The sequence below is a fragment of the Trachurus japonicus genome, chromosome 12 (genome assembly GCF_045865225.1).
Source record: "Trachurus japonicus isolate A0001 chromosome 12, Traja_1.0".
Classification (NCBI taxonomy): Eukaryota; Metazoa; Chordata; class Actinopteri; order Carangiformes; family Carangidae; genus Trachurus; species Trachurus japonicus.
Window position 1 is genome coordinate 774,167 of NC_140918.1, and position 27,473 is coordinate 801,639.

At 42.1% G+C, this 27,473-nt stretch overlaps 2 protein-coding genes across 4 annotated transcripts in view; both read left to right on the forward strand.

Annotated features, from left to right (window-relative positions):
• Positions 1-16,379, forward strand: part of rasgrf2a (Ras protein-specific guanine nucleotide-releasing factor 2a) — a 63,597-nt gene extending 47,218 nt beyond the window's left edge. Inside the window, exons 19-30 of the mRNA XM_085792531.1 lie at positions 437-526; positions 1,692-1,798; positions 3,021-3,133; positions 3,814-3,874; positions 4,010-4,039; positions 4,690-4,793; positions 5,145-5,229; positions 6,729-6,926; positions 15,068-15,147; positions 15,275-15,392; positions 16,049-16,117; positions 16,253-16,379. Of these exons, the coding sequence (XP_085648657.1) occupies positions 437-526; positions 1,692-1,798; positions 3,021-3,133; positions 3,814-3,874; positions 4,010-4,039; positions 4,690-4,793; positions 5,145-5,229; positions 6,729-6,926; positions 15,068-15,147; positions 15,275-15,392; positions 16,049-16,117; positions 16,253-16,348 (1,151 nt within the window). The 3' untranslated portion in view covers positions 16,349-16,379. The remainder of the gene's footprint in view (positions 1-436; positions 527-1,691; positions 1,799-3,020; positions 3,134-3,813; positions 3,875-4,009; positions 4,040-4,689; positions 4,794-5,144; positions 5,230-6,728; positions 6,927-15,067; positions 15,148-15,274; positions 15,393-16,048; positions 16,118-16,252) is intronic.
• A 4,147-nt stretch (positions 16,380-20,526) lies between these two features.
• ckmt2a (creatine kinase, mitochondrial 2a (sarcomeric)) overlaps positions 20,527-27,473 on the forward strand; it is a 20,687-nt gene continuing 13,740 nt past the window's right edge. For 2 of the 3 annotated variants that reach the window (XM_085792538.1, XM_085792536.1), the window contains exons 1-2: positions 20,527-20,554; positions 24,751-24,943. In XM_085792538.1, coding sequence (XP_085648664.1) covers positions 24,792-24,943 — 152 coding nt within the window. In that variant the 5' untranslated portion in view covers positions 20,527-20,554; positions 24,751-24,791. Of the gene's footprint in view, positions 20,555-24,750; positions 24,944-24,963; positions 24,973-27,473 lie in introns of those variants that run through there. The other variant, XM_085792537.1, reaches the window with a different exon arrangement.

Here is a 27,473-nt window from a genome sequence, read left to right on the forward strand (position 1 = left end):
GGATGGAAACAGCCTAAACAGGAGCAATTAAACTGAAAACCTTCAGATTCCTCCTTTTACTTTTGCTTGAAGAGTCGCACATCAAGACTCCAGAACAGTTTTTATTCTTGTGCCATTAAAGAACTGAATAGCAGCCTAAAGAATCCCCAGCGGGCAACATGCAATATCTTTTTTTGTGGACTAATGTTCCCATATGCTTTTATACTGATATTTCATGATGTTTTTATAGGTTTTATGTTTTGTATTTATTCTGTCTTGTGTGTGTTGTGTGGTATCACAGCGGGGAAGCAACGTGAATTTCGTTGAATTCTTTTTTTTTTCAATGACAATAAAGGCAATCTATCTAATCTAATTTTAGACCTAAAATGTTAGGAAGATACAGCCCCCAGTTGAATTTGCCCGGAATTGTCCTTTAACGTCTCTTGTCTCCTCTCAGTCTCTCCGGGGGAGAACTCTCGCTGTCCCATGTCTCCGGCCTCGGCCTTCGCCATCGCCACGGCCGCCGCCGGCCACAGCAGCTCCCAGGGTGAGTACGGTGAGCCGGGAAGGTCAAAACACCCAGACAGAGAGAGAGGGGGGGGGTTTACTCCTCCTTACATCTGCCACTGTTGCCACTTTCATCTTTATTATTACTTTATTTATTATGATCAATACTATGAATAATCATGCTGCTATGAGAACTTTGCACTGTGTCCACCACACATACAGTATATAACAATCAACATCTTGCTGCTATAAGCACTTTGCACTTTGCCTACCTCATACATGTTGTCAGGGCCGTTGCTAGGAATTCTGGGCCCCCTTAAAGAATACTAAAGTGGGCCCCTCCCCCCAACTTTTCCTTTTTTTTTCTTAGACTACGTATGTATTATTGTTTTTTATTTAGCCTTCTTTGTTTTGATGCTAATGCAGCATTACACTGCAAAAACTCAAGTATCTTACCAAGAATATTTGTCTTATTTCTAGTCAAAACAAATCTCATTCTACTTAAAATAAGACTCATCATATTAAAAGTAGCTTGTTTTTAGACACTTTTTACTCCTTTCAAGCAGATTTTCACTTGGAATAAGTAGAAAAAATCTGATAGTGGAGCAAGTTTTTCTTTCTTATTACAAGCACAAAAAACTTACTTTCACTGGCAGATTTTTCTATTTATTGTGAATTTAAGTGAAAATGATCTAAAAACAAGTTAATTTTTAGGTAATGAGTCTTATTTTAAGTGGAAAGAGATTAGTTTGGACTAGAAATGAGACATTTGGACAAGAAATAAGACAAATATTCTTGGAAAGATGTAGAGTTTTTACAGTGTACTATGAGTATTAGTCAGGGTCTTACGCAGAATAAATCAGTCATACAAAGATAAGACTACTGGGGTTTTTTATGGGCCCTACCGAGTGCTGGGCCCCTAGAGTTATCATCACCTTTCTCCCCTAGACAACGGCCCTGCATGTTGTTGTCTAAGTGTTGTCCATTGTCTAACCGTAGCTTGTATTCTGTGTATTTTATCACATTTATGTTATGTGTAGGGACTACAGATGGAAATAAATTAGCTGGGAGCTAAATCTGGTGCAACCAGCTTTTCATTTTTTCCCCCTTTAAATGATTAATGTCATTGCACATTGTCCCTTATTATTAAACTAATAAACTAAACTAAACTAACAATCCTCTCATGTGGTCTCATGTTTCTTCAGGTTTCAGTAACTCAGAGAAATCCTGTGACAAAGAGTTCATCATCCGCCGAGCCGCCACCAACCGAGTCCTCAACGTGCTGCGGCACTGGGTCTCTAAACACTCACAGGTCGGTCCACGGTGTGTGTGTGTGTGTGTGTGTGTGTGTGTGTGTGTGTGTGTGTGTGTGTGTGTGCTCTTTGCTCTGCGTGTCGTTTCTCCCACAGAAAGGTCATCTTCCTCCTCCTCCTCCTCCTCCTCCTGGTCTTTTATTTCAGATTATATAAGAATGTATTTTTGTGCCTTTTGTGTCAACGTGTATTTGTTGTTGTTATTAAAGGGATAGTTCAACATTTTTTTTGTCAAATTGGCCCATTGCCATAACCCCTATAGTCATAGCAGTAGGTTCGTTACCTTTAATTGTCGGTGCAAGCTATTTTTAGAACGGCGGAGCAGAGCCGTGAGCTGGCTCATTATGGGATTTCTTGGTTTCAAACTCATCAAACTCATCAAATACACAATCCAACAACTCCACAACGCTCTGGTGGACAAGTTGTGAGCTGCACATTCACCACGCTATGAGATAATAACACAACGTTACCACACAGAGTTGTTTTAGAGGGAAATACAGAGACTGTTGATGAAAAACTGTCCCTGAAGGCAACGAGCATCAGTGGTTTTACATGAATTTCCCTCTAAAACAACTCTGTGTGGTAACGTTGTGTTATTATCTCATAGCGTGGTGAATGTGCAGCTCACAACTTGTCCACCAGAGCGTTGTGGAGTTGTTGGATTGTGTATTTGATGAGTTTGATGAGTTTGAAACCAAGAAATCCCATAATGACCCTCCGTAGCGTAGCTCTGAGCAGCTCACGGCTCTGCTCCGCCGTTCTAAAAACAGCTTGCACCGACAATAATTAAAGGTAACGAACCTACTGCTATGACTATAGGGATTATGGTAATGGGCCAATTTGACAAAATGTTGAACTATCCCTTTAATAAATGGGTTCTTTGTTGATTCTGTGAGTCACAGGTTAAAAACCAGCTGGTTCTGTTTCTGTCGACGCAATAAATAAAGTTTTATTTAGAGTCTGTTTGTCTCCTAGTTTCCTGTCATCACGTCCACTAAAGAGTCAGAGCAGCAGCAGCTCTTCTCTTCTCTCTGTCATCTTCTGTTTTTATCTTTAAACTCTTGATTCACATGTAACTGAACTGTAGAGGGCGCCAGTGTGTGTTAATGTGTGTTAATGTGTGTGTGTGTGTGTGTGTCTGTGTGTGTGTGTGTGTGTGTGTGTGTGTGTGTGTGTGTGTGTGTGTTAATTAATGTGTGTGTGTGTGTGTGTGCGCTGCAGGACTTTGACATGAACAGTGAGCTGAAGAGCGGAGTGGTTGGTCTGCTGGAGGAAGTCCTGAGAGATCCAGACCTGCTGCCTCAGGAGAGGAAGGCCACCAGCAACATACTAAGGTACACTCATCCATCTATCTATCTATCTATCTATCTATCTATCTATCTATCTATCTATCTATCTATCTATCTATCTATCTATCTATCTATCTATCTATCGTTCTATCTATCGTTCTATCTATCGTTCTATCTATCTATCTATCTATCTATCTATCTATCTATCTATCTATCCATCCATCCATATGTTCATCCATCCATCCATATGTTCATCCATCCATTCATCTGTTCATCTATCCATCCATCCATCCTCCATTCCTCTGTTCATCCATCCATCGATCTGTTCATCCATCCATCCATCCATCCATCCATCCATATGTTCATCCATCCATCCATATGTTCATCCATCCATTCATCTGTTCATCTATCCATCCATCCATCCTCCATTCCTCTGTTCATCCATCCATCCATCTGTTCATCCATCCATCCATCCATCCATCCATCCATCTGTTCATCCATCCATCCATCTGTTCATCCATCCATCCATCCATCTATCAATCCATCTATCCCTCCATCCATCCATCCATCCATCCATCCATCCATCTATCCTTTATCCATCTATCATCTGTCGATCTTTCATTATAATACATTTTATTCAGAGAAAGAAAATGAATTGAATCAAGTTTTCTTTTCTTTTCTTTGTTAAACTATAATTACTGTAATAGCATGTGTTTTGTCCTCAGTGCACTTTCTCAAGAAGAACAAGACGACGCTCAGCTGAAGATAGAGGACATCCTCCAGATGGTCAGTGTCACTTTATCAATAATAATAATAATGACAATAGTAATAATGATAATAAGGATAAAGAAGGGATCTAATACTGAAACCAACCTCTGAGTTGTTGTTGAAATCCTTTATCTCTGTCTGGTTGTGGAACAGAAGAGCTGCCCCCTGCTCCACTTCATCGTGGTAAGAACGATGTCATAGATATGATGATGATGTCATCCCCCCCCCTCAGGAAAAGCTATGGTTGTAGTTAGAGTAGAGTAGAGTAGAGTAGAGAATACTTTATTCATCCCTAGGAGGGAAATTCAAATCAGTGAGAGAACAGGTGGAGGTGGTTTCTTAGAGTCGGTGAGTGTGGGTACACTGCAAAAAACTCAACACCTTACCAAGAATATTTGTCTTATTTCTAGTCAAAACAAATCTCATTCTACTTAAAATAAGACACATCACATTAAAAAGCAGCTTGTTTTTAGACACTTTTTACTTCTTTCAAGCAGATTTCCACTTGAAATAAGTAGAAAAATCTGATAGTGGAGCTAAGTTTTTCTTCCTTATTACAAGCACAAAAAACTTACTTTCACTGGCAGATTTTTCTACTTATTTCAAGTGAAAATTAGTTTGAAACAAGTGAAAATGATCTAAAAACAAGTTAATTTTTAGGTGATGAGTCTTATTTTAAGTGAAAAGAGATTAGTTTTGACTAGAAATTAGACAAATATTCTTGGAAAGGTTTTGAGTTTTTGCAGTGTGGTGACGTAGATCTCTGAGGTGTGTGCGCTGTAGAATACAACCTGTGTGTGTGTGTGTGTGTGTGTGTGTGTGTGTGTGTGCAGGCGGAGAGTCCGAAGGCCGAGTGTTTTGAGTCGTTGTCTGCGATGGAGCTGGCCGAGCAGATCACGCTGCTGGATCACATCGTGTTCAGGAGCATCCCCTACGAGTGAGTCAGTCACTACGTTTACATGACACTTGAAAAAAACAAATTATTGCCTTAATCCGACTAGAACTGGACAACTGAAGTGCATGTAAACACCTTAGTCCGACTGAAGTCGGAGTTGGAGAACTCCGATTAAGACACCCAGATAATGCGATTGGAATTGGATTTTCTCCGTCATGTATACGTCTGTCTTACAGACAGGTGAGACGTAGCGAAAACACTTCGCTTTCCAAAACTCCTCGTTGTCCCCTTAATGATTTGTAGTTCTGCTCTTAAGATAGAATTGATGATTGATGATTGATGATTGATCATTGATGATTGATGATTGATTGGTTGTGTGTTTCCGTCCTGCAGGGAGTTCCTGGGTCAGGGCTGGATGAAGGTGGATAAGACTGAGAGAACTCCGTTCATCATGAAGACCAGTCAGCACTTTAACGACGTGAGAACAAACTTCAGATTATAACGTCTTCATCTGTCTGTCTGTCTGTCTGTCTCCACCTCCTCCTGTGGATCTGATCTGTTAGCGACTGATCCGCCTGAGGACGAGGTGTCCCAGCTCTCCTCTCTGCTGCACCGCGACTCAAACGCGCTCCGTAATCTGCATTCTTTTGTTTATGACTACACAAATATACACGTCTAACATTGTATAAATCCACAGCTCCATCTATTGATTTTTTTGATGGCTTCTGTTGTAAACAAATGCACGTGGCCAGGCAGAGGTGTAGCAAAGTAAAGGGCAATTTCCACTGGATGCAATTTGTTTCAATTCTGTGTGAGTTTCATGCATCATGTGTTATGATTAGGTAGGCCTACTAGGTCTGGTCTAAAAGTTGTTTGTCTAGAGATTATAACACTTTGTCTTGGACTTTCAACAGTGAATGATTGTGACAGTGGCATTAGGCTAGATAACAATTAAACATTACAGTCTTGTTCAGTCACTGTTCTGCCCTCGTCAAAGAGTCCCCTTCTTATCCTAGGCAGACAGATAACTCATTCACACACTGTCGTTGATGTCAGTTGGTTTTATTCTTCACCACTGATTCACAGTGACAGCATAGGAATAGGTAAAACTGAAATTGAAAGTAACAAAAATACACAATTATTGTACAGACCTCACCAACATACATAATATTAGCGTATTTGGCTAACAGAGCTAGCTAACACAGCTAGCTAAGAACAGCTAAGAAGCAATTCACATATGAACTGACTATTTTACTAAACATTAATTAACATCTGCATGAAACATAAACATTTCCATGAATACGAGCGCCTTATTTCAAGTTACTCACAGACAATGCCTCGATTAACGCCCCAAGAAGGGTGAATGTCGACTGTCCCCGCGCTCAGCTCCACAATGTGCTCATGAAAACAGAAAATTCAAGATGGCCGCCTACATAAACTAAAGGCATGGCATGAGGCCCACACAAGAACTAGCACCACCTAGTGGCTGCAAAAATAAATAAATTGTTGGTTCCACCCAGGTCAGAACAGTCACACTTATGTTATGTTTATTTATTTGATATGGACATCACAAATACATTGAGACTGTTCCAGTGGACAGACCAGATGCTTTGCTTGGGTGTGTTTAGCACATGTGCTAATTTTCAACACCAGTCCATAGGCGGCTAATCTAAAAATACAGAACATATTATCAACAGTATGAGATAGAACAGGGATGATACACAGTTATGAAGACATTTAAAAACGAGTCTGATGTTACAGTAAATTATAAAGTTTTCAAATGCAAGAAGGTTGTGTTTTCTCAGGATGCCGCAGTGGTGCCATCTCATTGGTTTTTGATCCATAATTTGTATTGCTTGCTTATATATTGCTATTATGGGTTTCAAAGTGACTTGATAGGCTTGAGACCATGACGTGGTCTGGTCTCTGTCCCGTGGTGATATCACGGTCTGACATCATGGTCCTTGTCCCTTTCAGATGAGCAACCTGGTGGCGTCTCAGATCATGGCTCACAGCGACGTGGGCTCCAGAGCCGGCTCCATAGAGAAGTGGCTGGCCGTGGCCGACATCTGCCGCTGCCTCAACAACTACAACGGAGTCCTGGAGATCACCTCGGCCCTCAACCGCAGCGCCATCTACAGGCTGAAGAAGACCTGGGCCAAGGTCTGCAGACAGGTCAGAGTCCACATCCACATCCACAGTCTAGAGTCCAGAGTCTAGAGTCTAGAGTCTAGAGTCTGCAGACAGGTCAGAGACTAGAGTCTATAGTCCAGAGTCTAGAGTCCAGAGTCTAGAGTAGTCCAGAGTCTAGAGTCTAGAGTCTAGAGTCTAGAGTCTAGAGTCTAGAGTCTGTAAACAGATCAGAGTCCAGAGTCCAGAGTCAAGAGTCTAGAGTCTGCAGACAGGTCAGAGACTAGAGTCTATAGTCCAGAGTCTAGAGTCCAGAGTCTAGAGTCTATAGTCCAGAGTCTAGAGTCTAGAGTCTAGAGTCTAGAGTCTGTAAACAGATCAGAGTCCAGAGTCCAGAGTCAAGAGTCTAGAGTCTGCAGACAGGTCAGAGACTAGAGTCTATAGTCCAGAGTCTAGAGTCCAGAGTCTAGAGTCTATAGTCCAGAGTCTAGAGTCTAGAGTCTAGAGTCTGTAAACAGATCAGAGTCCAGAGTCCAGAGTCAAGAGTCTAGAGTCTGCAGACAGGTCAGAGACTAGAGTCTATAGTCCAGAGTCTAGAGTCCAGAGTCTAGAGTCTATAGTCCAGAGTCTAGAGTCTAGAGTCTAGAGTCTAGAGTCTATAGTCCAGAGTCTAGAGTCTAGAGTCTAGAGTCTAGAGTCTATAGTCCAGAGTCTAGAGTCTAGAGTCTAGAGTCTAGAGTCTAGAGTCTAGAGTCTGCAGACAGGTCAGAGACTAGAGTCTATGGTCCAGAGTCTAGAGTCCAGAGTCTATAGTCCAGAGTCTAGAGTCTAGAGTCTAGAGTCTGCAGACAGGTCAGAGACTAGAGTCTATGGTCCAGAGTCTAGAGTCCAGAGTCTAGAGTCTAGAGTCTATAGTCCAGAGTCTAGAGTCTATAGTCCAGAGTCTAGAGTCTAGAGTCTAGAGTCTAGAGTCTGTAAACAGATCAGAGTCTAGAGTCCAGAGTCTAGAGTCTAGAGTCTATAGTCCAGAGTCTAGAGTCTAGAGTCTATAGTCCAGAGTCTAGAGTCTAGAGTCTAGAGTCTAGAGTCTGTAAACAGATCAGAGTCCAGAGTCCAGAGTCAAGAGTCTAGAGTCTGCAGACAGGTCAGAGTCTAGAGTCTATAGTCCAGAGTCTAGAGTCTAGAGTCTATAGTCCAGAGTCTAGAGTCTAGAGTCTAGAGTCTAGAGTCTGTAAACAGATCAGAGTCCAGAGTCCAGAGTCTAGAGTCTAGAGTCTGCAGACAGGTCAGAGACTAGAGTCTATAGTCCAGAGTCTAGAGTCCAGAGTCTAGAGTCTATAGTCCAGAGTCTAGAGTCTATAGTCCAGAGTCTAGAGTCTAGAGTCTAGAGTCTAGAGTCTGTAAACAGATCAGAGTCCAGAGTCCAGAGTCAAGAGTCTAGAGTCTGCAGACAGGTCAGAGACTAGAGTCTATAGTCCAGAGTCTAGAGTCCAGAGTCTATAGTCCAGAGTCTAGAGTCTAGAGTCTAGAGTCTAGAGTCTATAGTCCAGAGTCTAGAGTCTATAGTCCAGAGTCTAGAGTCTAGAGTCTAGAGTCTAGAGTCTAGAGTCTGCAGACAGGTCAGAGACTAGAGTCTATGGTCCAGAGTCTAGAGTCCAGAGTCTAGAGTCTAGAGTCTATAGTCCAGAGTCTAGAGTCTATAGTCCAGAGTCTAGAGTCTAGAGTCTAGAGTCTGTAAACAGATCAGAGTCCAGAGTCCAGAGTCAAGAGTCTAGAGTCTGCAGACAGGTCAGAGACTAGAGTCTATAGTCCAGAGTCTAGAGTCTAGAGTCTATAGTCCAGAGTCTAGAGTCCAGAGTCTAGAGTCTATAGTCCAGAGTCTAGAGTCTAGAGTCTAGAGTCTAGAGTCTGTAAACAGATCAGAGTCCAGAGTCCAGAGTCAAGAGTCTAGAGTCTGCAGACAGGTCAGAGACTAGAGTCTATAGTCCAGAGTCTAGAGTCCAGAGTCTATAGTCCAGAGTCTAGAGTCTAGAGTCTAGAGTCTAGAGTCTGCAGACAGGTCAGAGACTAGAGTCTAGAGTCCAGAGTCTAGAGTCCAGAGTCTAGAGTCTAGAGTCTATAGTCCAGAGTCTAGAGTCTATAGTCCAGAGTCTAGAGTCTAGAGTCTAGAGTCCAGAGTCTAGAGTCTATAGTCCAGAGTCTAGAGTCTAGAGTCTAGAGTCTGTAAACAGATCAGAGTCCAGAGTCCAGAGTCAAGAGTCTAGAGTCTGCAGACAGGTCAGAGACTAGAGTCTATAGTCCAGAGTCTAGAGTCCAGAGTCTAGAGTCTATAGTCCAGAGTCTAGAGTCTAGAGTCTAGAGTCCAGAGTCTAGAGTCTATAGTCCAGAGTCTAGAGTCTAGAGTCTAGAGTCTAGAGTCCAGAGTCTAGAGTCTAGAGTCTAGAGTCTAGAGTCTAGAGTCTAGAGTCTAGAGTCTGTAAACAGATCAGAGTCCAGAGTCCAGAGTCAAGAGTCTAGAGTCTGCAGACAGGTCAGAGACTAGAGTCTAGAGACTAGAGTCTAGAGTCTAGAGTCTAGAGTCTAGAGTCTGCAGACAGGTCAGAGACTAGAGTCTAGAGTCCAGAGTCTAGAGTCTATAGTCCAGAGTCTAGAGTCTAGAGTCTAGAGTCTAGAGTCTAGAGTCTAGAGTCTGTAAACAGATCAGAGTCCAGAGTCAAGAGTCTAGAGTCTGCAGACAGGTCAGAGACTAGAGTCTATAGTCCAGAGTCTATAGTCCAGAGTCTAGAGTCTATAGTCCAGAGTCTAGAGTCTAGAGTCTAGAGTCTAGAGTCCAGAGTCTAGAGTCCAGAGTCTAGAGTCTATAGTCCAGAGTCTAGAGTCTAGAGTCTATAGTCCAGAGTCTAGAGTCTAGAGTCTAGAGTCTGTAAACAGATCAGAGTCCAGAGTCCAGAGTCAAGAGTCTAGAGTCTGCAGACAGGTCAGAGACTAGAGTCTATAGTCCAGAGTCTAGAGTCCAGAGTCTAGAGTCTATAGTCCAGAGTCTAGAGTCTAGAGTCTAGAGTCCAGAGTCTAGAGTCTATAGTCCAGAGTCTAGAGTCTAGAGTCTAGAGTCTAGAGTCTAGAGTCTGTAAACAGATCAGAGTCCAGAGTCCAGAGTCAAGAGTCTAGAGTCTGCAGACAGGTCAGAGACTAGAGTCTAGAGTCTAGAGTCTGCAGACAGGTCAGAGACTAGAGTCTAGAGTCCAGAGTCTAGAGTCTAGAGTCTAGAGTCTAGAGTCTGCAGACAGGTCAGAGACTAGAGTCTAGAGACTAGAGTCTAGAGTCTAGAGTCTAGAGTCTAGAGTCTGCAGACAGGTCAGAGACTAGAGTCTAGAGTCTAGAGTCTAGAGTCTAGAGTCTAGAGTCTAGAGTCTAGAGTCCAGAGTCTAGAGTCTAGAGTCTGCAGACAGGTCAGAGACTAGAGTCTAGAGTCTAGAGTCTAGAGTCTGCAGACAGGTCAGAGACTAGAGTCTAGAGTCTAGAGTCTAGAGTCTATAGTCCAGAGTCTAGAGTCTATAGTCCAGAGTCTAGAGTCTAGAGTCTAGAGTCCAGAGTCTAGAGTCTATAGTCCAGAGTCTAGAGTCTAGAGTCTAGAGTCTGTAAACAGATCAGAGTCCAGAGTCCAGAGTCAAGAGTCTAGAGTCTGCAGACAGGTCAGAGACTAGAGTCTATAGTCCAGAGTCTAGAGTCCAGAGTCTAGAGTCTATAGTCCAGAGTCTAGAGTCTAGAGTCTAGAGTCCAGAGTCTAGAGTCTATAGTCCAGAGTCTAGAGTCTAGAGTCTAGAGTCTAGAGTCCAGAGTCTAGAGTCTAGAGTCTAGAGTCTAGAGTCTAGAGTCTAGAGTCTAGAGTCTGTAAACAGATCAGAGTCCAGAGTCCAGAGTCAAGAGTCTAGAGTCTGCAGACAGGTCAGAGACTAGAGTCTAGAGACTAGAGTCTAGAGTCTAGAGTCTAGAGTCTAGAGTCTGCAGACAGGTCAGAGACTAGAGTCTAGAGTCCAGAGTCTAGAGTCTATAGTCCAGAGTCTAGAGTCTAGAGTCTAGAGTCTAGAGTCTAGAGTCTAGAGTCTGTAAACAGATCAGAGTCCAGAGTCAAGAGTCTAGAGTCTGCAGACAGGTCAGAGACTAGAGTCTATAGTCCAGAGTCTATAGTCCAGAGTCTAGAGTCTATAGTCCAGAGTCTAGAGTCTAGAGTCTAGAGTCTAGAGTCCAGAGTCTAGAGTCCAGAGTCTAGAGTCTATAGTCCAGAGTCTAGAGTCTAGAGTCTATAGTCCAGAGTCTAGAGTCTAGAGTCTAGAGTCTGTAAACAGATCAGAGTCCAGAGTCCAGAGTCAAGAGTCTAGAGTCTGCAGACAGGTCAGAGACTAGAGTCTATAGTCCAGAGTCTAGAGTCCAGAGTCTAGAGTCTATAGTCCAGAGTCTAGAGTCTAGAGTCTAGAGTCCAGAGTCTAGAGTCTATAGTCCAGAGTCTAGAGTCTAGAGTCTAGAGTCTAGAGTCTAGAGTCTGTAAACAGATCAGAGTCCAGAGTCCAGAGTCAAGAGTCTAGAGTCTGCAGACAGGTCAGAGACTAGAGTCTAGAGTCTAGAGTCTGCAGACAGGTCAGAGACTAGAGTCTAGAGTCCAGAGTCTAGAGTCTAGAGTCTAGAGTCTAGAGTCTGCAGACAGGTCAGAGACTAGAGTCTAGAGACTAGAGTCCAGAGTCCAGAGTCAAGAGTCTAGAGTCTGCAGACAGGTCAGAGACTAGAGTCTATAGTCCAGAGTCTAGAGTCCAGAGTCTAGAGTCTATAGTCCAGAGTCTAGAGTCTAGAGTCTAGAGTCCAGAGTCTAGAGTCTATAGTCCAGAGTCTAGAGTCTAGAGTCTAGAGTCTAGAGTCCAGAGTCTAGAGTCTAGAGTCTAGAGTCTAGAGTCTAGAGTCTAGAGTCTAGAGTCTGTAAACAGATCAGAGTCCAGAGTCCAGAGTCAAGAGTCTAGAGTCTGCAGACAGGTCAGAGACTAGAGTCTAGAGACTAGAGTCTAGAGTCTAGAGTCTAGAGTCTAGAGTCTGCAGACAGGTCAGAGACTAGAGTCTAGAGTCCAGAGTCTAGAGTCTATAGTCCAGAGTCTAGAGTCTAGAGTCTAGAGTCTAGAGTCTAGAGTCTAGAGTCTGTAAACAGATCAGAGTCCAGAGTCAAGAGTCTAGAGTCTGCAGACAGGTCAGAGACTAGAGTCTATAGTCCAGAGTCTATAGTCCAGAGTCTAGAGTCTATAGTCCAGAGTCTAGAGTCTAGAGTCTAGAGTCTAGAGTCCAGAGTCTAGAGTCCAGAGTCTAGAGTCTATAGTCCAGAGTCTAGAGTCTAGAGTCTATAGTCCAGAGTCTAGAGTCTAGAGTCTAGAGTCTGTAAACAGATCAGAGTCCAGAGTCCAGAGTCAAGAGTCTAGAGTCTGCAGACAGGTCAGAGACTAGAGTCTATAGTCCAGAGTCTAGAGTCCAGAGTCTAGAGTCTATAGTCCAGAGTCTAGAGTCTAGAGTCTAGAGTCCAGAGTCTAGAGTCTATAGTCCAGAGTCTAGAGTCTAGAGTCTAGAGTCTAGAGTCTAGAGTCTGTAAACAGATCAGAGTCCAGAGTCCAGAGTCAAGAGTCTAGAGTCTGCAGACAGGTCAGAGACTAGAGTCTAGAGTCTAGAGTCTGCAGACAGGTCAGAGACTAGAGTCTAGAGTCCAGAGTCTAGAGTCTAGAGTCTAGAGTCTAGAGTCTGCAGACAGGTCAGAGACTAGAGTCTAGAGACTAGAGTCTAGAGTCTAGAGTCTAGAGTCTAGAGTCTGCAGACAGGTCAGAGACTAGAGTCTAGAGTCTAGAGTCTAGAGTCTAGAGTCTAGAGTCTAGAGTCTAGAGTCTAGAGTCCAGAGTCTAGAGTCTAGAGTCTGCAGACAGGTCAGAGACTAGAGTCTAGAGTCTAGAGTCTAGAGTCTGCAGACAGGTCAGAGACTAGAGTCTAGAGTCTAGAGTCTAGAGTCTAGAGTCTAGAGTCTAGAGTCTAGAGTCTAGAGTCCAGAGTCCAGAGTCCAGAGTCTAGAGTCCAGAGTCCAGAGTCCAGAGTCTAGAGTCTAGAGTCTAGAGTCTGCAGACAGGTCAGAGACTAGAGTCTAGAGACTAGAGTCTAGAGTCTAGAGTCTAGAGTCTGCAGACAGGTCAGAGACTAGAGTCTAGAGTCTAGAGTCTGCAGACAGGTCAGAGACTAGAGTCTAGAGTCCAGAGTCTAGAGTCTAGAGTCTAGAGTCTAGAGTCTGCAGACAGGTCAGAGACTAGAGTCTAGAGACTAGAGTCTAGAGTCTAGAGTCTAGAGTCTGCAGACAGGTCAGAGACTAGAGTCTAGAGTCTAGAGTCTAGAGTCTAGAGTCCAGAGTCCAGAGTCTAGAGTCCAGAGTCCAGAGTCCAGAGTCTAGAGTCTAGAGTCTAGAGTCTGCAGACAGGTCAGAGACTAGAGTCTAGAGTCTAGAGTCTAGAGTCTAGAGTCTAGAGTCCAGAGTCCAGAGTCCAGAGTCCAGAGTCCAGAGTCCAGAGTCTAGAGTCTAGAGTCTAGAGTCTAGAGTCTGCAGACAGGTCAGAGTCTAGAGTCTAGAGTCCAGAGTCTAGAGTCTAGAGTCTAGAGTCTAGAGTCTGCAGACAGGTCAGAGACTAGAGTCTAGAGACTAGAGTCTAGAGTCTAGAGTCTAGAGTCTAGAGTCTGCAGACAGGTCAGAGACTAGAGTCTAGAGTCTAGAGTCTAGAGTCTAGAGTCTAGAGTCTAGAGTCTAGAGTCTAGAGTCCAGAGTCTAGAGTCTAGAGTCTGCAGACAGGTCAGAGACTAGAGTCTAGAGTCTAGAGTCTAGAGTCTGCAGACAGGTCAGAGACTAGAGTCTAGAGTCTAGAGTCTAGAGTCTAGAGTCCAGAGTCCAGAGTCCAGAGTCTAGAGTCCAGAGTCCAGAGTCCAGAGTCTAGAGTCTAGAGTCTAGAGTCTGCAGACAGGTCAGAGACTAGAGTCTAGAGACTAGAGTCTAGAGTCTAGAGTCTAGAGTCTGCAGACAGGTCAGAGACTAGAGTCTAGAGTCTAGAGTCTGCAGACAGGTCAGAGACTAGAGTCTAGAGTCCAGAGTCTAGAGTCTAGAGTCTAGAGTCTAGAGTCTGCAGACAGGTCAGAGACTAGAGTCTAGAGACTAGAGTCTAGAGTCTAGAGTCTAGAGTCTGCAGACAGGTCAGAGACTAGAGTCTAGAGTCTAGAGTCTAGAGTCTAGAGTCTAGAGTCTAGAGTCCAGAGTCTAGAGTCCAGAGTCCAGAGTCCAGAGTCTAGAGTCTAGAGTCTAGAGTCTGCAGACAGGTCAGAGACTAGAGTCTAGAGTCTAGAGTCTAGAGTCTAGAGTCTAGAGTCTGCAGACAGGTCAGAGACTAGAGTCTAGAGTCTAGAGTCTAGAGTCTAGAGTCTAGAGTCTAGAGTCTAGAGTCCAGAGTCTAGAGTCCAGAGTCCAGAGTCCAGAGTCTAGAGTCTAGAGTCTAGAGTCTGCAGACAGGTCAGAGACTAGAGTCTAGAGTCTAGAGTCTAGAGTCCAGAGTCCAGAGTCCAGAGTCCAGAGTCCAGAGTCCAGAGTCTAGAGTCTAGAGTCTAGAGTCTGCAGACAGGTCAGAGTCTAGAGTCTAGAGTCCAGAGTCCAGAGTCTAGAGTCTAGAGTCCAGAGGCTAAAATATATGCACAGATAAACTGCATATAGGTTTTATATATGAAACCTATATGCAGTTTATCTGTGCATATATGCACCATTTATGCAGCATATATTTTAGCATGTGTATATATGAAAACAGCCAATTTTATGTATGTCACATATATTCAAACCTATTAAAACCTATAGGTTCTTTCTGTGTGGGAATGAATTGATGGATGGATGGATGGATGGATGGATGGATGGATGGATGGATGGATGGATGGATGGATGGATGGACAAATGGATGGATGGGTGGACAGATGGATGGGTGGATGGATGGGTGGATGGATGGATGGATTTTTGGATGGATGCACGGATGGATGGATGGATGGATGGATGGACGGATGGATGGATGGATGGATGATAGATGGATGATAGATGGATGATAGATGAATGATGGTGGATGGGGTTTAATCAATGTGCTTGTGTTTTGCAGACGAAGGCGCTGATGGACCGGCTGCAGAAGACGGTGTTGTCAGAGGGACGGTTCAAGAACCTGAGAGAGACGCTGAAGAAGTGAGAGCTGCTACTCTGCTCGTCCTCAGAGGACACATGTCCAGATGCTACAGATGTCCAGCTGCTGTCTGTGGAGACAGACAGGAAGCAGGAAGTCTGACGCTGTCCTGTGTGTTTCATGTTTCAGCTGCAACCCCCCCTGTGTGCCCTACCTGGGCATGTACCTGACCGACCTGGCCTTCATCGAGGAGGGGACGCCCAACTTCACCCAGGAGGGGCTGGTCAACTTCTCCAAGATGAGGATGGTAATGAAGCTTTGTCAGGAGCTTTTGGTGCTGGTTCAGAAAAACTTGTCCTCACTCCCGAGTCCATGACCAGCAGATAGACACCATCCTTTCGACTGTGCGTGCAGTAACCATGGAATTAGCTTAGCTCAAACACTGGAAGTGTATGGGTAGTGTTAGCCTGCCTCCACCTAAAGTCATCAGAGAAACTCTTCAGCAACTCTAAACGGACCGATCTTGGTCTCAGAGCTGACAAAACTCTCCGGTAAGGCATCTTGAGCGGTCAAATGCCGCTAACGGGACGAGATCGGTCAAAATGGAGGATTCAAGCAAAGACGCTTTATTTTGGTTCAAGCTAGCTACATCCAGGGTAGGTTAGCTTCCTATTTCAAAGTAAAAGCACAAATTCTATTTAATTTTAATTTTGTGAAAGTAACCGGAAGTGCGTTGGTCACAACGGCTAGCTTGAGTAGCGCCGAATTCGTCCGAACAGGATGGATTGACAGATAATGGAGGAGGAAATGATGCTTTTTCTTTAGAGAGACAGGGTGAGGAGAGACAGTGCGGGACTGACTCAGTAGATGAACCGTCTGGTCGGGAGTCGAACCAGCGATCAGCACCAGAACACAGTGTCTCAGTGTCAGTGTGACGATCTGAACCTCTCTCTGCTTCCTCAGATCTCTCACATCATCCGCGAGATCCGCCAGTTCCAACAAGCACCTTACAGGATCGAGCACCAGCCCAAGGTCAGTCAACCAATCAATCAATCAATCAATCAATCAATCAATCAATCAATCAATCAATCAATCAATCAATCAATCAATCAATCAATCAATCAATCAATGCAACAGGAAGTGGTTAAGTTGTGTTTCTCTCCTCAGGTGACTCAGTTCCTCCTGGACAAGACGCTGGTGATGGATGAAGACACGCTGTACGAGCTGTCGCTGAAGATCGAGCCCCGAGTCCCACCTGGATGATTATTGATAACCATCAGAATCAATAATCAATAATCAACACACACACACACACACACACACACTTACGTCATACTTGATCATATTCACAGTGCAAAAACCAGAATGAACGAAGGAATGAAACGACTGGTGTTGTGTTGTGTTGAGGAAACTCAGGAGAAAATGTGCCTTGTTGTACGAACAGTAGATGTAAATACGTAGTGAACAACACAACAGACTGTGACAAACACACAAACACAACTCTGCCATAAACAAACAAACTAACAAACACACACACAACAAACTGTCTCAGCTCTCCGACACCAGAGAGGAACCAGCTGCTGCTACACCACATGGATCTGAGGAGGTAAAGACACTGAACCCAGTTTAAACCCTGGTCCTCAAATCCCCCAAAGCCCCGGTGCATCGTGGGTAGCAGGACTCAACACCAAAGATGGTTTATAAACCAAGACTTCCTGGAAAATCTGGAAAACCTGGAAAATGGTTGACGAATTATTCAATCATGAAAAACACATGGAAAATGAGAAAAAAAAGTCAAATGTCTTAGAAAAGCTACCAGAGCTCTATTTGACTTTTTCAGACCCTGCTAAGGACTTCGTTTCACCCCAAAAAATACATATTTGTCCTGTTCTATGATACATTTTTCATAATTTCTTAGCATTTAAGAGATTATTTCATACATTAGAGCCATAGTGTGAATGTGTATGAATGTTCGGTGGTGGTCGGAGGGGCCGTTTGGCGCGAATTGGCAGCCACGCTTGCGTCAGTCTGCCCCAGGGCAGCTGTGGCTACACACGTAGCTTACCACCACCGGTGTGAATGTGGTATGAAGGAATAATGGTTACTACTGTAAAGCGCTTTGGGTATTGTGAAAAGCGCTAGCTATATAAATGTAAATGTAAATGTAAAAACCATAGACTGCACATCTTTAAATCAGACTTCTGGGAGAGAGAATGAGAGAGAGGAATAAACATAGAAACAAACTGGTTACCGTAAATCTCTGTCAAACTGTAGCAGCTGAAAAAGTCCTGGAAAACAATTTCAAGAGAAGAGTGGGAACCCTGGTACATGTCACATGGGTTTCTGCTCGGCGTTTTTAGGAGACGAGCGGCAGCCTTGAGTGTATTGACTCCAATGGGAAAATTGAACGTGAACACAGATTATGGTCTGTCCTTTCTCCCCACAGTCACTGAAGTAAATGTTGGACTCATTTTCCACAAGCCACATCTCTTCTGAACAGTTTGACACCAAAATGGCAACTTTCAGACGGACACATCAGGAGAAAATCCACTTTGTTCACGACAATATGACTGTTATTAGTGTAAATATTTAATCTTATCATAAGAAAATATAAATATCTCACTTTCATCTACCTACAGATTGTATAAATCCACACACACGTTCACAGACGAGGTGGTGACGGTTGGCCACGCCCACTTAGAGAGACAGGAAGTGAAACTGTTTCTATCATTGGAGCCTCTCATGGGGGGTCTTGGTAAATAGAGTCTGACAGGATAGATAGATAGTTCCCAGTGTTTCCTGCTGCCCCCCGGTGGCCACTCACTGACACTGCAGCTGTAAAACACTGGACTCAAAACTAACAACACAAAATATATTAAACTTCACTAGACGTCTGAATGAGTGACTTATAACAAAACTATATATGTGAAGTTGAACTGAGGAAACTGGACTTTGCTTTAAACACAAAAACAAACTTAAACAAACCCGCAAGATGCCAAAACATCCCACAATGCACCAGTGTCTGTAGAGGACTCCTTATATATAATCATATCTGATGTTGTGTAACACAACCGCCACTTCTTTTGTTGTTGTTTCTATTTCCATGACAAACTGTAGGCTACTGCTGGTAAATGCCGACATCATTTCCTGGGAGATTTAACTTCATAAGGACATTAGGAATTAGGAAGTTTATTATTATTATGATATTATCGACAATGAAATTTCACTTTGTCGTTCTCAGAAACCAGCAAGTCACAAGATTAGAACTGAAACCAACACAAGACAAAAACTAGACAAAGCAACAATAAACCAGTGACCAGATTAATAAATAATGAGGATGAGCTGTGAATAAAAGTCCACTGACTCCACGGCCACGCGATGCACCAGGAGGATTCTGGGTGTTTGGATCGGAGTTTCACTGGGTTTCTTCTTCCTGCAGGAATCGATCAGATTATTGATCATTGATATTTAATCTGTTAAAACTCACTGACACCGACTCGTCTGTTAGTTTGCTGCTCAGCACCGGAGCTTCTTCTTCTCGTTTTGCACGTTGCAGTGAAAAACTGAGAAACTTTCTCATCTCCTGACAATCAGAAGCTCGTGGGCTGCAAACCGCCACGTCGCCACGGCGTCACGGCAACACGTCGCTCCGTTTTCTTACATTTAGTCATTTTGTACGCAAACATTGAAAAGTCGTCATGTCTGCACTTTTATAAAAGATTCAGCCTGAAAAGTTTCTTACACGTTACAAAACCCACAGTCAAACGTCTTTTCCATGTGTCACTATTGTTATTATTATTATTATTATTATTATTATTATTATTATTATTATTATTACTGTTATTATTATTATTATTATTATTATTATTTTTAGCTCCTTGTCCATGTGGTCATTTTATCATATTTTAAATATTTTAAACCTCGTTGACTGTATTAATTTAGTACAATAGTTCTATATTTGCACTATTGAAGGAAAGTCTTTAGACTCTAAACTTGTTTATAGCATGAATATAGCAGCCCCCCCCCCCGACCCCCCAGTAGGTTATTACTGTTCCTGAGGTTTAGAGACTCTGTGACTCTGCTGTCTGATCTGTAATTAAAGGTTTGTTGTTGTATTTCTCCATCATTTCTCTGTGTGATGTACAGACGATGCTTCACTCCAGGCTTCACAATAAAAGCACAAACATGGGAATCATGACGCACGTGTAATCTGTTTATTATGACGCGTAAAAAGGAAGCTGAAGACGACAAAACAGGAACAAAACAGAGTTAAATTACAGAAGAGGCCACACTGGTTTATGTTGAAGATGAGTTTTCAGTTATAATGGAGGCTAATGGGGCTAAAGCTGCTTCAATACAATCCACTTTATTTATACAACACATAAAGGTTTACCAAAGTGCTGCACAGTGATTTACATTTACAGACATAGAGCATGAAATGGTTTAGAAAAACATGAAAATAAAGATAAAACTGATTTTTTTTAAAAAAAAGGAATAAATAAATAAATTAAGAGAGCTAACAGATGAAAATACAATGAGAATAAAGAGATCTTGTTGTAGCAGCAGCTCCCAGTGTTTATATCAGACATCCAATGGTTTACAACGACCAACGAACATCTCACAGCAAATCTCTTCCAGCCACTGGGAGCTGCTGCTACAACAAGGATAAAGACAGAGATCAACTTCTCCATGTCTTCTCCTTGGCTTCAGGACACTTGGGTCAGTAGGACGAGCAGTATGGAGGTATCTGGATGTTTCATAGTGTGTGTTTTGGACCAATCAGAAGTGAACTCTATCCACCTCCATTATATGAAAACCCGTCACCAGCCGGACCCCCCCTGGAACTCCTAAAGAGTTTAGATGACTCTGAGAGTTCTCCAAACCCTTCCTTGGCATGACGGTGAGGAGAGGATTGGTGGATTATTGATTTTGGGTGAAATATCCCTTTAAGACACGACACTAACAAGATTACAAACCAGTGGATTTTGAGTCAATGTTTGACTTTATGATTGACAGGTGCATGATTGAGTTTATTTAAACCGTGATTTAGTTTCAGTCTAATTGATCAGTAAATATCAGTGATCAGATGTTGAATCAATCGGACATGAAACTCTGAGTGAGTTCATGAGTTCTGTTCAGTTTTGTCAAGTTTCCTCCACTGGTTTCTGTTTGTCTGGGTCAAGGACTGTCAGACTGTGTGTGTGTGTGTGTGTGTGTGTGTGTGTGTGTGTGTGTGTGTGTGTGTGTGTGTGTGTCTGCAGTTAAAATATCAAGGTCAAACTGGACGCTGACACCGGAGCCTCGGTGCTCATGGCTGCAGCGATGCAGCTCTATTGGTGTGTGGCGGTGCGTCTGTGATCTTGTGATTGGCCTCTAGTTTTAATCCCACTTGAGAGGGAGGAGACTCAGGACACAGGAGAGTGAAAAGCTGTTTAACCAGAGACTCTGAGCAGAGCAGCTTCTCCACAGGTACGGTAACTTCTCCTTCTACTGCTGTATTAGAGAGGATGTTAACCCTGTTCTTAGCTTTTACTCCTCAGTTTGCATGTTTCCTCAGAGTGACTGCATGTTTCTACTGTCTGCTGTTTAATGTGATGAGGAGTTTATATGAAGCTAAACTGAGCAGAGATAAAGAGGAGGTGGAGATCAAATATACATATCTCTTAGAGCAGGTCTGATATTTACACTGCAAAAGCTCAAAATCTTTCCAAAGAATATTTGTCTTATTTCTTGTCAAAATGTCTCACTTTTAATTGAAATAAGTATAAAAATCTGCCAGTGAAAGCAAGTTTTTTGTGCTTTTATAATAAGGAAGAAAAACTTGCTCCACTATCAGATTTTTCTACTTATTTCAAGTGAATATATGTTTGAAAGAAGTAGAAACAAGCTACTTTTTTAATGTGACAAGTCTCATTTTAAGTAGAATTAGATTTGTTTTGACTAGAAATAAGACATTTTGAATAGAAATAAGACAAATATTCTCTGTAAGATTTTGAGTTTCTGCAGTGTATGTAAATATTTGTCCATATTGAGTTTTATTAAAGTAAATTGTAAACCCCCCCCCGGTCCGGAGGCGTCGGTGTCCTCTGGAGAGGACGCAGCAGGTCTGACGTCCTGCACGTACTCCACTTCCCTCAGAGTTAAAAGGTCAGGGTGGTCGGGTCTGAGCCGGTCCCGGTCTAATCCCGACCTTAAGACCACATGATCCACCGCCGCGTCGATTAGCAGCTGAAGACTCTGGAGTCAGACCAGCAGGATGCAGGACGTTCCTCTCTACAACTTCCTTTTTTTAACTTACATTTTTTATTGAGTTTTCACATGTATATAGGCAAAAACAATACAGCAAACAAGGTACAAGTTAGAGTAACAATAATCTCATATAATCTCATAGAAATGTTCAATTTTTCCCAGTTTTTCTTTCAAATCCGTTCTCTTTGAGTCTCAACAGGTAGCCTATGTCCATTTTTCCATAATTAAGGATTTCCTGGACAATTTCCAACCACTGCTCCTGGTTTGGAGTCTTCACATTGAGTAATACTTCAGTCAAGTAGCCTACAGATCTTCTTTCATTACTACTACAACCTTCTCAATATTCCCAAAATGCATCACTGGACTAGTAGCCTATTTGGGATTTCATATCCCAAAACATTTTGCCAGTTATATCCTCATTTTTATACAATTCCAGAAGATGTGTTTATGGTCTGCCTCAACGCTCCCACATCATCTCCAGCAGTCTTGTTGTATAGCGAGTTGTTCTCTATACAACTTTCTGTCTGTCCATCAGCGTCTTGTTCTGTTCTTCACTGCAAAAACTCTAAATCTTACCAAGAATATTTGTCTTATTTCTAGTCAAAATGTCATTTCTAATTTCAAAACAAATCTCATTCTACTTAAAATAAGACTCATCACATTAAAAAGCAGCTTGTTTTTAGACACTTTTTACTTCTTTCAAGCAGATTTTCACTTGAAATAAGTAGAAAAATCTGATAGTGGAGCAAGTTTTTCTTTCTTATTACAAACACAAAAAACTTGCTTTAACTGGCAGATTTTTCTACTTATTTCAAGTGAAACAAGTGAAAATGATCTAAAAACAAGTTAATTTTTAAGGTGATGAGTCTCATTTTAAGTGAAAAGAGTTTAGTTTTGACTAGAAATTAGACATTTTGACAAGAAATAAGACAAATATTCTTGGAAAGGTTTTGAGTTTTGCTTCTGTTTCCCTCCGTCCGTCCTGACTCGTCCTCATGAGGCTCATGAGTCTTGTGACCAGTCCAGAATGTCACTGGGTGGAGAGCCAGAGGCGGCTCGGGGTCTTGGCACCGGGTCCTGGCAGCAGCAAACTGCCCCTCTGCCCCCCCACCACCACCACAACTACCCCTCCAGTCGTCTATAAATAATCCGAACGCTGACCGACAGCACACTGAATGGAAAAAAGAGGCAGAGAGTGAACAGCATGTGATACCTGAGTGAAGGAACGTGTGTCTTACTCCTCAGTTTCATCAGCTGGGTGGGGCAGGAGGGGGGGCAAGGGGGGGTAGATGGGGCAAGGGGGGGTAGATGGGGAAAGGGGGGGCAGGTGGGGCAGGAGGGGGGGCAGGAGGGGTAGGAGGGGGGTTATGGGGGGGGCAGGTCGGCCATGTTTCACCTCTGACCAGGATTAACAGCAGTAATGATGATGACGTCCTCACAGCTTCTCTCTATATTAAGACTCAGTCTCATGGTCGGTGTCCACGCTGTCACTGACCTTCCTCTTCCTCTTCCTCCAACGCCGTTCATTCATTCATCAAACCTCAGGCAACTTTTACCTTTAACATTTTAACTAAGTAACTTCTCTCTGGACTTAACTGACAGACTTAACCCCCCCTCGCCCACTGGTCCATCCGTCCTCTTTGACTTTAAGTCTCTGGTCCTGAGTGGACGTGGACATATGAAAGCAGACTTCCTGTGGGTGGGAGTGTGTGATAATTAATGCTAAGAGGCTAAGAGCATCTGCTGCAGCCCGACCTCTCTAATCTCCTTACTGTATTCAACAAAAAGCTAGGCTAGGTGTGGGGGGGTCGACAAAGCTGCAGGTGGGAGGGGGCGAGAGACTTTAACGTTTATAATAAGTGTTATAGAGGAAGAGTTAGGATGGGAGATCTAATCCAACCTCATCCATCACATCAATAAGCAATACTAAAAAAAAATAGTTAGAAATAGAAACAAGCTGTTGAGAAATGTAAAAGACCCAGGAAATACTCAGAGTCAAAGTCAATTAAATGTTCTGGAAACTATTTTTAATTTCTTTACACTGTTTCCATACATGAACACTGACTGATAGCTACTGTGTTAATTAATTTCTAACAGCGTTACACTGCTAACACTGTGATATGTCTGAAAATAGTTAGGTTGTCCTGACACAAGTTGTAGGCCACTGGCATCCATTGAAAACTTTTACAGTGAGGCGAAAGGCTTTTAGATTTTCATAAGGTTTATGAACATGTGTTAATATGTTCAGAGAATCCAAAACAACAATAAAATAATAACAGAATACAGTTTTACACCAAAACATAAAAGAAAAACATGGAAGAAAATAATTTTGGTGGAAAAAAACAAACATTTCTGAACAGATTTGTGGATATGGGAGATAAATATAAATATATAGGCTATTTGATATTTCTTCCCATTACAATGATGACTAAATAGCGAAGGGCTAATGTTCAGTTGCTGGTTTTAAACAGTAGATTTCCAGTCCAGATAGGCTACTACTGTTATATTAGAGAAGAAGAAGAAGTGTTTCTGTCTGCGCAGAAATTTTGTTCTCAAGATCGTTTTAATAAACAGTTATTGAAAAGGCGGGAAAAGCTCTCCTACCGTTAGCAACAGTTAGCATGTTCTGACGTCAACGACAGTTAGCTAGCTAAGTGTTTGTACCAACGACTTCTGATGGTTTCACCTCCAAAGTTTCTCTTAACTAATACAACCAATAAGTCTCATTCAAGTTGATCCATAGATTCTACAAACGGCTTTTACACAAGTTTAAGTATCAAACTGACGTAAAGTCTTCTTTTTGTAGCCTAGCCTGATGTAGCCTAGCCTACAACCTGAGTCGTTCGCTCATTTATTTTGGTTTTGCAAATGCACGTATTAAACTCTGGAGAGATATTAACTCTTTTGCTATCAACAATATATTATCAGGTTTTACTTTATGCTACAAAAACATCATTTAATAGTCCGATGATGCACATTTTCTCATAAACTTAATCTTAGACTTTTTGCTAAATTCTACATAAACTAGGCTACACAAATGTAGATTTTCCAACAGAAAACCAAACTTCTTTAAGCAGCAGCTACATCCAGACCCTCTCCTGTGTGCTAAACAAAAAAGCTGTTAAAGCTAAACATCTGTAGTAGCTTACTATTTTTAATGTCTTCATCTGAAAAATAGTCATTTTTGTTCTTCTTTTATTGTATTTATGTATTTTCTATGATGTTATATTGATTTATTGATTTATTTGTCTATGCCTCTACAGTTGTTTGCTTTGTCTGCAGATGTTAGCTATTAGCCTAGCTAGTTATTGTTGCTGGTATTCAAAGTGACCGACTGTTTGAATTGAATTAAAGGGAAAGAAAAAGGACTTAGCTGTTTCATATGAACCATTCCTCCTTCTCTCCTCCTCTTCCAGCTCTTCTACTTCTCTCCAGAGAGTGACCTACGAGCAGAAACATGGCGAGCTCTTTTACACGTTTGCTGTCCGGCCGCAACACGCGCGTGGTGCTGGCCAGCCTGGGCGCCGGCACCGTGGCAACCGGCTTCCTGATGAGCGAGCAGGGCGGATCGCTGGCCGCCGAGACCAAGAAGAAGCTCTACCCCCCCAGGTGAGTCTTTATGGTCTCTACCCCCCCAGGTGAGCCCCAACCCCCCCAGGTGAGTCTCTACCCCCTTGTTCAGGGTAGAAGTTGGACATTAGTTTGAAACTTTAACTGAACACAAGCAACTAACTGTTGTGGTGGAGGAACACTGAGTGAGTTGGTTAGTTCCAGATAAACAGGAGGTTAGGGGGGCGAGTCCAAGTAGGCTTTGACATATTTTTTATTTTTTTTTTAAAGTAATGCAATGGTTACTTTTCATGATAATTTAGCTCACTTGGTAGAGCTGCTGCCCCATGTTGCAGGCGGCCCGGTTCGAATCCCGCATCGGGCAGCCCTTTCCTGCCTGTCATTCCCCCTCTCTGCCTCCCCATTTCCTGTCTCTCTCTCGACTGTACTATCGATTAAAGGCAATAAAAAGCCCAAAAATATACAAAAAAAAAAAAAATGTAGTTACTTTTGCATTGTAGTAACTCAGTTAGCTACTTTTTCTAGAAACGAACGGATAACTATAACTACACTGCAAAAACTCAAAATCTTTCCAAGAATATTTGTCTTATTTCTTGTCAAAATGTCTCATTTCTAGTCAAAACTAAACTCTTTAAGACTCATCACGTAAAAATGTACTTGTTTTTAGATCATTTTCATTTGTTTCAAACTAATTCTCACTTGAAATAAGTAGAAAAATCTGCCAGTGAAAGCAAGTTTTTTGTGTTTGTAATAAGAAAGAAAAACTTGCTCCACTATCAGATTTTTCTACTTATTTTAAGAGAAAATCTGCTTGAAAGAAGTAAAAAGTGTCTAAAAACAAGCTGCTTTTAAATGTGATGAGTCTTATTTTAGGTAGAATGAGATTTGTTTTGACTAGAAATGACATTTTTGACTAGAAATAAGACAAATATTCTTGGTAAGATTTTGAATTTTTGCAGTGTAATAGGCTACTTTTTAAAAGTAACATGACCGGAAATATGAAGTGCAAGTGTAAGAATACTGACTGATATTTACAAAGATCTAGTCAACAAGACAAAAATAAAAAAAAGACGTTTAGAGAACTTCAAGCAAGTGTAACTGTAAAATCAATTATTTAAAAAAAGAAAAGAAAAAAGTAACGTGCTCAACAGCGGTGGATAGTCATTGATCTGTACTCAGCAGGACAGGAAGTGACGACATGATGCTCCACACTCCACAGAGTCAATACATGAATTATTAATGAGCTCATTCAGGAGTTTATGAGAGGTGACAGAGTCTCATAAAAGCAGCGTGAGTGAGTGAATGTGGAGGGTGAGAGAGGAGGTGGTGAATAACTGACGGTGTGAAGAGGTCAGAGCTGTATCACTGACCCTCTCTCAGGTTTCAGCTCAAAGACCTTTCACTCACTCACTCTCTGTCCTCAGACCGCCTCTTCTCCTCGGGCCACCTCGTCTACACAACATGAAATATAACCAGAAATATGAAATATGAAGCTGCTTTATCATTTTAGTTTTAGTTTTCTTAACTGCACTGCAAAAACTCAAAATCTCACCAAGAACATTTGTCTTGTTTCTAGTCGAAACAAATCTCATTTTACTTAAAATAAGACTCATCGAATAAAAAGTTGCTTGTTTTTAGACACTTTTTACTTTTTTCAAGGATATTTTCACTTGAAATAAGTAGAAAAATCTGATAGTGGAGCAAGTTTTTCTTTCTTATTACAAACACAAAAAACTTGCTTTGACTGGCAGATTTTTCTACTTATTTCAAGTGAAAATTAGTTTGAAACAAGTGAAAATGATCTAAAAACAAGTACATTTTTAGGTGATGAGTCTTATTTTAAGTGGAAAGAGATTAGTTTTCGCTATTAAAGAGACATTTTGACAAATATTCTGGAAAGATTTGAGTTTTTGCAGTGTGTAGTGGCTGTAGTTTTCTAGAATATTGTTGTCTGTAGTTTGACTCTCTAAAATGTCAGATAAAGGTGAGAAAATACTTATGATTATTCCCTGAAGGCGAAGTTGACATGTTTACAGTGTTTCTGTCATCTGACCAACAACGACAAAGACAAAAATGCTGCGTTTACTGACTCAGGAAACTGCAAAAACTAACAAATATTCACATTTTAAGAACCTGGTCCCAGTGACTGTTTGATTAAACACTGAAGTGATATTTTTAAATGCAAACATCGGTCATCAAAACTGGTTCCAATTCAATGATTTGTCTTATTGGACATATTATTAGCTTTATAATATATATTTTTATCTCATCTATTGTCTCATCAGCCTGGAAATCAGCCTGGAGCTACGATCTGACATGTTTACATCCAGTTGTCCATTAATATGCATCGTCCCGCCTTTTTTAAATTAGTCAATTGAAGATTGAAACTATGTCAGTGCTGTGTTCTGGTAAACTTCACAAACATTTAAAGGGCTAGTTCAACATTTGTCAAACTGGCCCATTGCCATATTAATCCCTATAGTCATAGCAGTAGGTTTGTTACCTTTAATTGTCGGTGCAAGCTGTTTTTAGAACGGCGGAGCAGAGCCGTGAGCTGCTCAGAGCTACG